Genomic DNA, 12,856 nt, shown 5'->3' on the forward strand with positions numbered 1-12,856 from the left:
GGATGGTGTTCTTTGGGTGATGTGCTGCATTGGGTTTGCGCCAAACATAACGCTTTGCATTTAGGCCAAAAAGTTCAATTTTAGTTTTGTCAGACCACATAACTTTTTGCCACATGGCTACCAAATCTCCTGAGTGTTTTTTTGCATACTTCAAATGGGATTCAAGGTGGGTTTTCTTGAGTAAAATACAGGCCAGATTTGTGGACTGCTTGGGATATTGTTGTCACATGCACACTTTGACCAGTCTTGGCCATAAAAGTTTGTAGCTCTTGCAAAGTTGTCATTGGCCTTTTGGTAGCCTCCCATATCAGTCTCCTTCTTGCTCGGTCATCCAGTTTGGAGGGACGGCCTGATCTAGGCAGGGTCTTGGTGGTGCCATACACCTTCCACTTCTTAATAATTGTCTTGACCGTGCTCCAAGGGATATTCAAGGCCTTTGATATTTTTTTCTACCCATCCCGTGGTCTGTGCCTTTCAAAACTTTGTCCCGGAGTTCTTTTGAAAGCTACTTAGTGCTCATGGTTGAGTCTTTGCCTTGAAATGCACTACCAAGCAGAACCTAAAGGAACTACTGAATTTATCCTGAAATCATGTGAATCACTGCAATTTAAAATCGGTGGAGGCCACTTAACTTGGTGTGTGATTTTGAAGGTGATTGGTTACACCTGAGCTAATTTAGGATTGCTATTACAAGGAGGGTGGACACTTATCCAACCAAGCTATTTCAGTTTTTGTTTTTAATTCATTTTCTACAAATTTCTAGAATATTTTTTCACTTGGAAGTTGTGGGGTAGGATGTGTAAATAAATGAAAAATATATATATTTTAATGCATTTTAGTTCCAGGCTATATGATCCTCCCAATAGTACTCAAAGAAATGAAAGAAGTTATTTACAAACCGCTAACCAAGATCATGCAACAGTCTCTTGACACAGGGGTTGTACCGACAGACTGGAAAATTGCAAACGTAATACTGATCCACAAAAAGGGAGACAAAACCGAACCAGGTAACTACAGACCAATAAGCCTGACTTCTATTATATGTAAACTTATGGAAACTATAATAAGATCCAAAATGGAAAATTACCTATATGGTAACAATATCATGGGAGACAGTCAGCATGGTTTTAGGAAAGGGAGATCGTGTCTAACTAACCTGCCTGATTTTTTTGAGGATGCAACATCGACAATGGATAATTGCAAAGCATACGACAGGGTTTATTTAGATTTCCAGAAAGCTTTTGACAAAGTCCTGCATAAAAGATTCATTCTCAAACTGAACGCAGTAGGGATTCGTGGAAATGCATGCACATGGATTAGGGAGTGGTTAACATGTAGAAAACAGAAAGTACAGATTAGAGGAGAAACCTCAAAATGGAGCGAGGTAATCAGTGGTGTACCACAGGCATCAGTATTAGGCCCTCTGCTATTCCTAATCTACATTAATGATTTAGATTCTGGTATAGTAAGCAAACTTGTTAAATTTGCAGACGACACAAAAATAGGAGGAGTGGCAAACACTGTTGCAGCAAAGGTCATTCAAAATGATCTAGACAGCATTCAGAACTGGGCAGACACATGGCAAATGACATTTAATAGAGAAGTGAAAGGTACTGCAAGCAGGCAATAAAAATGTGCATTATAAATACCATATGGGAGATACTGAAATTTAAGAAGGAATCTATGAAAAAGACCTAGGAGTTTATGTTGACTCAGAAATATCTTCATCTAGACAATGTGGGGAAGCTATAAAAAAGGCCAACAAGATGCTCGGATATATTGTGAGAAGTGTTGAATTTAAATCAAGGAAAGTAATGTTAAAACTTTGCAATGCATTAGTAAGACCTCACCTAGAATATTGTGTTCAGTTCTGGTCACCTCGTTACAAAAAGGATATTGCTGCTCTAGAAAGAGTGTAAAGAAGAGCGACCAGAATTATCCCGGGTTTAAAAGGCATGTCGTATGCAGACAGGCTAAAAGAATTGAATCTATTCAGTCTTGAACAAAGAAGACTACACAGTGATCTGATTCAAGCATTCAAAATACTAAAAGGTATAGACAATGTTGACCCAGGGGACTTTTTTGACCTGAAAAAAGAAACAAGGACCAGGGGTCACAAATGGAGATTAGATAAAGGGGCATTCAGAACAGAAAATAGGAGGCACTTTTTTACACAGAGAATTGTGAGGGTCTGGAACCAACTCCCCAGTAATGTTGTTGAAGCTGACACCCTGGGATCCTTCAAGAAGCTGCTTGATGAGATTCTGGGATCAATAAGCTACTAACAAGCAAATGAGCAAGATGGGCTGAATGGCGTCCTCTTGTTTGTAAACTTTCTTATGTTCTTATGTTCTTAAAAGGTGAAAAATTTGAAAGGGGGTGTAGACTTTCTATAGGCACTGTATGTATGGAGGTAGATAAGGGTTATGTATGGAGGTAGATAAGGGTTATGTATGGAGGTAGATAAGGGTTATGTTTGGAGGTAGATAAGGGTTATGTATGGAGGTAGATAAGGGTTATGTATGGAGTTAGATAAAGCATTAGTTCCACACCGCTCTAAAGAAACAATCAGTCCGCACTGATCAAAGTTAATTCCATTCTAGTTGAACTCGACTGCGCATGCGCAACTTATGGGTTAGCAAAAATAAACAGCACATGTGCAACTAAAAATGAAAAGAACTCGCTAAATACTTTATCGATTTGTTTGGTTCCAATTAAAGGCACAAGTAGTCAACGAGTTCTATCCACCTGCCAGATATGCTGTTTAAACACACAGCCATTTTTTTGTTATTTTATCGCAAAAAAACTTTGAATAATTTGTCAAAACTATGATTCTGTAACTTAAAAACTACCAAACGGATTTTCACGAAACTTTCACAAAGAAATTCTCTATCTCACAGAAACGAAACATATCAAATGCCGTCCCGATCCGTTTTGAAACGGCTGAGAAAACATACCCCTCAACATCAAGTTTAAACAAGGCTCTGCCAGCCGCTTTTCCTACAACGGCATCTTGTTTTGTATTTGAGTTTTCATTAAGGCAAGTCAAAATAAGAAAGCACGTGGCGGATTCATTTTAAATGTGATTCACTGTTGGTGCTGCAGCGTTCCAGCAGGCATCTACCATTTGATAGAAGCCTGCTAGAGCTGGAAGCTGATTGGCTGATGTTACTGAATCGGTTTCTAATGTGTAATTACATGGAAATGGCCTTGTGATCAATAGCTTGTTACCTGACTATAAGGTAACACCAGGGCACAGGCACTTTTCATGTTATTATATACTATTTCCAACCAGTAGTTATCTTATTAAACCAGAAAACCTTTGTAGTTACCCAGTGCTACGTAAAATGGTATTTACCATTAAGTTCTCATGCGAGTACCAGTAGAAACTAAGGTGCAATCACATAGGTAAGAAATAACCCACGACAGGGTGTGTGGTAAGACAATTCTTAAATCACGGCCTGGGTGTGTTGTGAGGCACGAGCCCGCAGGCTGAGTCCCTTCCACCACCCAGGAAGTGCGGTAAGAATTGTCTTACTGCACACCCTGTCGTGGGTTATTTCGCTTATAAAATGGCTACTTTTTTTTTTTATAATAATTACACAAACTAGCTTTTTTAAGGAAAAAAAATAACAAATATATTATTTACAGTGAACATTGGCATTTATAGTAAAACGTTCGCGATGAAACAGCGTTTGGGTATTGAAAACAGACTGATTTCCCACATCTGAGGCAGGATTCATGGAACAACACTGCACTCCACTGCACTGTACTGCACTGGCACTCGAGGGAGGGGCTTCCGAGTGTTTTATTATTATTATTATTATTTTTGTAGGAAATGATCCCATTCAGGCTTTGCGGTCTTCAAGAGAAGCTGACCAGTAATTTCTGAGGCTGTGTAGCAGGGCGGTAGAGAGCCCTGCTGTGTAAATGTGTGTGTTTATTTTAGAACAGGGTTTCCCCCTCCGCCCCTGTTATTTTGTATTTGTTTTGTATTATTATTATTATTATTATTATTATTATTATTATTATTATTATTATTATTATTATTGTCGGTATGTATTTGTGTATAAATATGACGGCGAAACGCTGCGGGTTTGGTTATCGTTTTGTTATTTATGTATTTAGGATGGCGTAGACGATTTGTTTGTTTGTTTTGTTTAGTAGTGTGGATGGGTAGCCCCATCCACAGCAGTTTAATTTAGAAAACTCGTGCAGATTGTGGCCGAGGGGTAACAGAATAATTGCCAGCTAGTTAAACCCCTCGGCCACGGTATAAAAAGCCTGCAGCTCTCTGCACTCAGGGTGGGTGTATGAGGAGCGAGAGTGGAGACAGAAACGAGACAGGATCAGTGAAGGCGACAGCGCAGCCTGACCTGTGTTGTTTTACTTATTTTGTGTTCGTGATTTGTTTTATTTAAATATTTATTTTTGCCCTGTGAGCAAGTTTCTTTTTGTTAAAATATTTTATTTCTTTTTGTTTAATAATAAAACGTCGCGAGCGCCTTTAACTGCAGTCCCTGGTGTCCGTTTTCCTTCCTGCTTCTGGCCTGACATCAGACTACCCGTCCAGCCTGCCACACGCTGTTTTCACAGTCCTTCCCGATGCGGGTAACCGGCATCGTTTCCCAGATTGTAAACCAGCATTAGATGACATGTGGATTAAACGAGTTCCGTGTCAGTCTGCGCAGTGCCGCAGTCCTTCCCGTCCGAGGCGAGCACAATACAATTCAATACCGAACCCGACCTTGTTTAAAAGCCCAACGGGTGTGTCAGCAGAGAGCAGGAGAGATTTTAATTTTGTTTTAAATATGTTTCTGAAATCGGAGGGTAGTGGTGAGATGTATCTGTTGTGTCGAGTTTAAACATTACATACTCGCTAGTCAGTTTTATAAGGCGCTATTTAGTTTAATAAGCAGATGTCGCTGCTGCATATACAGTATAGTACATGCTGAGTGAGATTGCGTGGTGATTTCTCAGATGGCTTTTGAATAGTGTTACTGCTACTGCTTGCCTCTGAGTTTTCTTTGTTGTTCTCTGACTAAATAAATACCACAGTATATTTGCCAATTTTTCTGTAATTCTTAGTGACTGAGACGAAGAAAAAAAAAAACAGATTGTTGAGTGATTTAAATGCTGTTTCAGTTGTATGTTGACATTTTTACCTACATAAACACTGTTTAGATAATTGTAACTATTAAGGTGTAGTAATATTAATAGATCAGGTAAGTAAGTTGCTCTATGATGTCATAGCCGTGCGGTAAGACAATTATTACCGCACGGTCATGTGATCTTGTTCAGCCAATCACAGCACTTAATGTATCCAAGCCGTTTTATAATTACAAATACACTCCTCCATTACAAACAGAACACATTTATTGAAACGGATACATTAAAACATACACCAGTGATTCTTTCTCTTATTTTTAAAAGAACCTCAGCTTATTCTTTGTACAGTGGTAGGTAAGAAAATGAAAATCTACAGTCGATTGTATAAAACAAAGTCTGTGTAGAAAAACCACAATCATTCATTGAAAACAGGAACTGATTTACTTTTGTTTTCTGTGTGTGACATTTAAGACATGCTTTCTTCCTATATAACACACCAAGTTCAGAATTGGCTTTTGTAAGTGTAGGCAATATGAATTTAAAATCAAGGCAGGTGTCAAAATACATTTTGAATCTCCACCCCATTTAATAAGTGAATGATTAAAGCTTTGCATTACCTGTGAGCATTGTGTTGTATTTTATTTATTTGTTTTGATTTAAGAAGCAGTTTAGGTAAAGAGGTCGTTTAGCAGCAGACAGACATTTGCAGTCATTGGGGGAGTAAATATTAAGTCACCCCATTCATAGATACTTACCAGCAATGGTAGTTTGTTGAAATAATGTTAGTATCATAACATCTAAACTTTCTCAATTGTTTTTAAGCTGTCCTTTTTAGTTCCACTTATGGTTTGTATATATTTTGAATACAAAACAGTGTGTTTATTGTTTTTTTAAATAGAGATAGTACCTGAAGGGCAGAGCCGTAGCGATCCTTGATGGCGCCCCGTGTGAGATATAAATCCAGCGCCCCACTACCCTACCCCCGGAACTTGCAGTCAGCAAATCAAAAAATAAATAAAAGAAAGGGTTCCAAATCTTTGTAAATGTCCAGTGGAATGCACCAATAGAAACGAAGCCTAGAGCCTACAAATATACTGTTCTTGTCTTTAGTGATGCAAAGTCATTGATGACATGGTCACAGTTCAGAGAGTTGGCCAATGCAAATTCAATGGATATAATGGCTAGATTGGACAAGCGTGCTTGGACCATGGAGGCTCAGAGATCATTTTCAATCAATTCCAGCTTTCTGAAACTACGTTGGATTGTTAGGGAACTTGCAAATAAATGACCTACCTGCTTGAAAAATCATACTGTTAGATGGATGGGAAAATGTTTATTTGCATGTAAAGAATTATATTATGTGAAGACTGGAACTAAGTTTTAGGTTAGGAATAATCAGTATAATAATTATAATTAACAGTAGAAGTTGCTGAACTGGAAAATGCTGCCATTCTCTCTGTTGGGTAGATTTTCTGTGGAAGGTTCCCAGCCCAGAATAAAGAAAAGGAGACTCTCACTCTCTAAACTAGGAGGGCTATCCTTGCCTGTTCTTGAGAAATATTATTTGGCTGCAAGGCTATATTCGGTGCAATACTGGATTTTCAAACATGTTAATGCCGGATGTACCCACATGAAACCATTTGGAAAACAATCTGACTATTCACTCCTAACAGCTCCCCAAAAAACTGTTTAAGCATTTCAAATAAAAAAAAAAACAACAAATCTGCTATTTTACATACACTAAATTTGTGATGTAATGTTTAGGATTAGACAGTGATTATTTAAAACTGGAGGATATTCCATCCACAAAATAGAAAAAGCTTGGTATGAACCCTGCAGCACATCTCTCAGAATGACACACTGTCCCTTGACAGCACAGTCAGTCACAGTACAATATAGCAAAGGAACTCTTTCACTTCTTTCAAGTAAGACAAGTCCTCAAAATGACCACAATATAGCCTACATACTAATAGCCTACACACTAATAGCCTACACTCTAATAGCCTACACACTAATAGCCTACACACTAATAGCCTACACACTAATAGCATACACTCTAATAGCATACATCCAATTGAATAAATGTGATTGCTGCATGCTAACCGTAAAAAAAAAAGAGCCTGAAACTGCAGGGCGCAAATAAAAACAAAAGCATAGAAAACGTGTGCCCTTTTTACACACAATATAGTATCCCAAAGCTCTACAATAAAACATATAGAGACCATACAGACATCACAGATCACAGCACTAAAAACAAGCAATACAATGCATACAATTAAAAAAGTAAGAAATCCATTAATCAGACAGAATAGCAGGTCACAAATAAAAAATGAACACCACAAAATGAATGCAATAAAATAAAGAACGGAAGACTTTATATTATACACTAGTGAAAACAGGTGTGTTGTGTATTTGTAAACACTATGATATTAAACAACTTTCACTGTTATAAGCTTTCACAATTATTTTCAGCAAATCGAGAGATCTTGCTGGGAGCGCAGGATCGATGAGGATGGCAGTCCCTGTTATGCTGTTTTTCATTGTTGTCGGATAGTGTTTAGTTTGTCAGTTTTGAAGGGAAAAAAGGTCAGCTGTTGTATCCGTTTTTACTTAGTTTATTTTATAAATCATTTAACTGAATGAACACATGTTACGTGATAACATTCTTTTAAAAAAAACTAAAATGCAGTCGCCCTTTAAAAACCAGTTGCCCTGTCAATTTCAGTAGGCTTCTGTTTAGCCAGAGAGCACACGTAGACACAGAACAAGGAAAGAATGCGTCTGGAACATTAAACATTAAAAGTACTGGCGAGAAATAAAATAGGCTACTGTTCAAGATAAATAACAATGAAGGTGGCGTGTGAAAAATGGCGTTTCACCTCTGAGTCTAACGTTTCATATGAACTGAAGATCTTTGTTTACTGTGCGGCTTCCGGAAAATCAGATGAGTGAAAACGTGGACGCGCACAGTGGTCCGTTCTTCACAGATTGATAGCAAAGTTTACCCCATTATCAGCAAAACAATGTTTATAGTCGTATGGGAAAAATCCGGTCAGTCGGGTAACTCGAACCACACTTTTTTTTTTTATTTGGCCTTATTATTCATCAGCCAATCAGCGCCCCCTAAAGGCAGCAGCCGACCTGAGGGGGGCTCCGACTGGCTGACCAATAATAAAGTGGTTTCATTTCTTTTGTCGTGTTATTTTTGTTTTGAATTGTTATTGCACACATTTGTTTTACTTCTTATTCATCAGCCAATCGATCGGCGCCCCCCTCAGGTCAGCGCCCTGTGCAGCCGCACTGCTCGCACCCCCCTTGGTACGGCCCTGATGAAGGGTACTTGACCTAATAAGTGAATTGATTCGGTCACAGTAGCATTTCATATTTAAGCCACCTGTTTGATGGGTTATAGAATTATGCTTATAATGGTTCATTTGGGCTGAAGCATGTTTGTGTGTAATCTACTCCACCTCTGCCTTTTATAAAATAAAACAATATATAATTAATTACAGAAAGTTAGGGTATTGGATACTACAGTTTGCTGAAATAAGCCATGTGTATTTCTAATCCTGTCTCTTACAGGCTTAAAGGGAATCAGTTCAGTCCAGATGGGAAGAAAAAACTGAATGTGAAGGAGGAGCTCCAAAGATGTGGCTGTCTCCTGACCGTGTGGGTATCAGTAAAAGAAGGAAAAGGGGCTTCTGTACAACTTATTCACCAATATTGTGCAGGCCTTGTTTCCCAGTCTTTAGGAGTGTTCCTCTTCATATTAAATTGCATGTTCTCTTTGTGCACGTTGGATTTGAATGCCTGTTTACCAGCATGGGCTGTCTTTTCACCTAATTCAATAAGGTTTCACTTTCTTATAATAGCTGTAATATTTAAGTGATAACTTTAGGGCTGGTTAAATGTATGAGGGAATAAACCAAGTGGATAAACGGCCGATACCTTGTCTACCACTGTTTGTAATAGGGAGGGGTTCGTTTTTCAAAGAACATTGAACCAGCCCTCAAGTTCTATACATGTGGCAATTACGCGACAGTTTGTTGGCCTAGGATGTGATTCGCATCAGTTTCACAGTCGTGTAAAAAAATAAAAAATAAAACAATCATTTAAACTGTTTGGGGAAGAAAGAATGTTGTGCAGATTTGTAAATAAAAGGGAAGCAAGTAAAAATGAAATCTAGAAATGATTCTATATTAACAAAGAGGAATGTGGCTCTCTGATATACTGTGAGCACTAGAGCAGCTACAGGTAGGCACAATCATTTTATTTTGGTTCATTATGATGTGGTAAAGATGTGTGTACTGGGTAGAGTGACATTTCTTTGCAAATCAATCTATGATCAGCAGATTCAGAAAAACTTTCCAAAAGCATTATTCATCCTGTTCTGATGAAGTTAAAACCCCTGCAGTCGAGAATGTAGACGAGTCCAGCTGTTTTGCACAGTGGTTAAGGTGCTCACTGTGCAGGGTTGCTGGGTGTGCCAAGCCTCCACTCTGTTACATTTGGCAAGTGTGATTGCTCAGTATTGAAGGACTGAGGTCACAGTCGAATGCAGCTCTTTCTCACCTCTGACTTTCTGACCACCCTGTATTTGTAATCCATTCTGTCTTGCAGGTATGACTGTAGTCATATTTTTTCAGACTGGAGCAGGAACCAGCAGGAATACAAACGTCAGCTGACTCTGTGGATATGAAGAAAAAAAATACATCTCATAACACCCCTAGACTCTGCATGTAATACACAGTTGAAGGCTTAGAACTTTAAAAATATTATTTAAGGATAAATGACTTCATTTGGAAATGTGCCCATGTGTTGCTTATAGACAGATGTCAGAAGTTCAACTTGCCTTCATCAGAATTCATGAGCTGGAATGTTTTCCTACCTGGCTTAACCACTTCAGTTCCAGGACCTACACATGTATGTCAAAAGACAGAGCACTTCCAGTACCATGCTGTAGAGTATGTCAAGGTTTGCCGTCTAGTCTGTGGGGTTTCGTTCAGCCTGGTCTGTCAGTGTGCATGCTGTATAGGCTGTGTGGATGCTGTGGAATGGGTGTTTTGCAGTCGGGGGGTGGGGGGTGGAATGCCTGACATTTTTATCCAATCGCATTTCAGCAAACATCCCTGGCATCTGTGAGTGCATTGAGAATGGAAGATACAGCAGCAAACCACCAGCGATCTCAACCTGTATATATAGTATTGACTTTCATTTTGCTACAGTTTATTTGCAGTATTACTTGTTTAGTTTTATTTGATATTGACTTGCTTTTATATTGACTTGATATTTACTTGCTTGCTATTATTGCAAATGAAATACGTCAGTATAAGATTGATTCAGTCACCAGAAGTAAAGAGAAATGTGATGCGTGATCGGGGGATTTTGAAAACATTTATTTTATTTTGTGTTAAAGATGAAGACATGGTGCTGAAGTATTTGAGTATACAGCAGTAGAGCAGTACACCCCACTGCTCATCTTCGCATGCTTTCAAGGTGTTCACATTCCTCTGTGAGCAAACAACACAAGTGTGTGGATAGTAATAATGGACATGGTGTTTACAGAGCTGATCTTATTCATCATAAATCTTGCATATCTATGTTTTCCTCTTTATAAAAACTGCATTTTTATTCTTGTTTTGCATGTATTAAACTGTTTACAAATAAAATATTTATTGTATTGTTCATTGCATGTGTTGCTATTTACAAACTTTTATTGTGTATGATGTTTGTATTTTCAAAAAGAAATATTTTTTATTGTTAACATAAAAAGTATACTGTACTGTGTGTGAGGGATTGCTTTGTGAGGATTCTTGTACTGTGTGTGTGGGATTGCTTTGTGAGGATTCTTGTACTGTGTGTGAGGGATTGCTTTGTGAGGATTCTTGTACTGTGTGTGTGAGGGATTGCTTTGTGAGGATTCTTGTACTGTGTGTGTGAGGGATTGCTTTGTGAGGATTCTTGTACTGTGTGTGAGGGATTGCTCTGTGAGGATTCTTGTACTGTGTGTGAGGGATTGCTTTGTGAGGATTCTTGTACTGTGTGTGTGAGGGATTGCTTTGTGAGGATTCTTGTACTGTGTGTGTGGGATTGCTTTGTGAGGATTCTTGTACTGTGTGTGAGGGATTGCTTTGTGAGGATTCTTGTACTGTGTGTGAGGGATTGCTTTGTGAGGATTCTTGTACTGTGTGTGAGGGATTGCTTTGTGAGGATTCTTGTACTGTGTGTGAGGGATTGCTTTGTGAGGATTCTTGTACTGTGTGTGAGGGATTGCTTTGTGAGGATTCTTGTACTGTGTGTGAGGGATTGCTTTGTGAGGATTCTTGTACTGTGTGTGTGGGATTGCTTTGTGAGGATTCTTGTACTGCGTGTGAGGGATTGCTTTGTGAGGATTCTTGTACTGTGTGTGAGGGATTGCTTTGTGAGGATTCTTGTACTGTGCGTGTGAGGGATTGCTTTGTGAGGATTCTTGTACTGTGTGTGAGGGATTGCTTTGTGAGGATTCTTGTACTGTGTGTGTGAGGGATTGCTTTGTGAGGATTCTTGTACTGTGTGTGTGAGGGATTGCTTTGTGAGGATTCTTGTACTGTGTGTGAGGGATTGCTCTGTGAGGATTCTTGTACTGTGTGTGAGGGATTGCTTTGTGAGGATTCTTGTACTGTGTGTGTGAGGGATTGCTTTGTGAGGATTCTTGTACTGTATGTGTGGGATTGCTTTGTGAGGATTCTTGTACTGTGTGTGAGGGATTGCTTTGTGAGGATTCTTGTACTGTGTGTGAGGGATTGCTTTGTGAGGATTCTTGTACTGTGTGTGAGGGATTGCTTTGTGAGGATTCTTGTACTGTGTGTGAGGGATTGCTTTGTGAGGATTCTTGTACTGTGTGTGAGGGATTGCTTTGTGAGGATTCTTGTACTGTGTGTGTGGGATTGCTTTGTGAGGATTCTTGTACTGCGTGTGAGGGATTGCTTTGTGAGGATTCTTGTACTGTGTGTGAGGGATTGCTTTGTGAGGATTCTTGTACTGTGCGTGTGAGGGATTGCTTTGTGAGGATTCTTGTACTGTGTGTGAGGGATTGCTTTGTGAGGATTCTTGTACTGTGTGTGAGGGATTAGTTTTGGCCACATTTCTTGTTTATTAGGTGTAAAGATAGAAGCAAGTAAAATGTGAAATATATCATCCATAACTAATAAACACTGACAGCTGGTTTCACAGACCCCAACCTGGGCCTACCCAGTGTAAGGTAGGTAAGGTGGTCCTAGATTCATGCTAATCAGGATATATGAAACCAGCCATCAATAGTGCTGAATTTAGAAATAATAAAATATTGGGCAGCAGTGTGGAGTAGTGGTTAGGGGCTCTGGACTTTTGACCGGAGTGTTGTGGGTTCAGTCCCCGGTGGGGGACACTGCTGCTGTACCCTTAACCTAGATTGCTCCAGTAAACACCCAACTGTATAAATGGGGTAATTGTATGTAAAAATAATGTGATATCTTGTAACAATTGTAAGTCGCCCTGGATAAGGGTGTCTGCTAATAAATAAATAATAAAACAAACAGTGAAAAATAAATTCAATGAAAAATATTTTGATTAGAAGTCTTTTTCATTTTTGAAAACACTGAGAAAGACTTCTAGTCGAATCATTTGCCTTTGAATTTATTAAGTTACTTTTTGTATTTCTGTGAAATGTAGAAGTTTCTGCTATTATTAGACTTCACCCACAATACACTGTTCCAGTTACACTACAAAA

The 12,856-nt window shown here is 38.9% G+C and overlaps 1 protein-coding gene across 5 annotated transcripts in view; it reads left to right on the top strand.

Annotated features, from left to right (window-relative positions):
- Positions 1 to 10,794, top strand: part of LOC131739428 (NACHT, LRR and PYD domains-containing protein 3-like) — a 110,195-nt gene extending 99,401 nt beyond the window's left edge. For all 5 annotated transcript variants that reach the window (XM_059033397.1, XM_059033395.1, XM_059033394.1 and 2 more), the window contains 2 exons: positions 8,692 to 8,778; positions 9,730 to 10,794. In XM_059033397.1, coding sequence (XP_058889380.1) covers positions 8,692 to 8,778; positions 9,730 to 9,808 — 166 coding nt within the window. In that variant the 3' untranslated portion in view covers positions 9,809 to 10,794. The remainder of the gene's footprint in view (positions 1 to 8,691; positions 8,779 to 9,729) is intronic.
- The last annotated feature ends 2,062 nt before the right edge of the window (positions 10,795 to 12,856 follow it).

This window comes from Acipenser ruthenus, chromosome 11, assembly GCF_902713425.1.
Source record: "Acipenser ruthenus chromosome 11, fAciRut3.2 maternal haplotype, whole genome shotgun sequence".
Lineage (NCBI taxonomy): Eukaryota > Metazoa > Chordata > Actinopteri > Acipenseriformes > Acipenseridae > Acipenser > Acipenser ruthenus.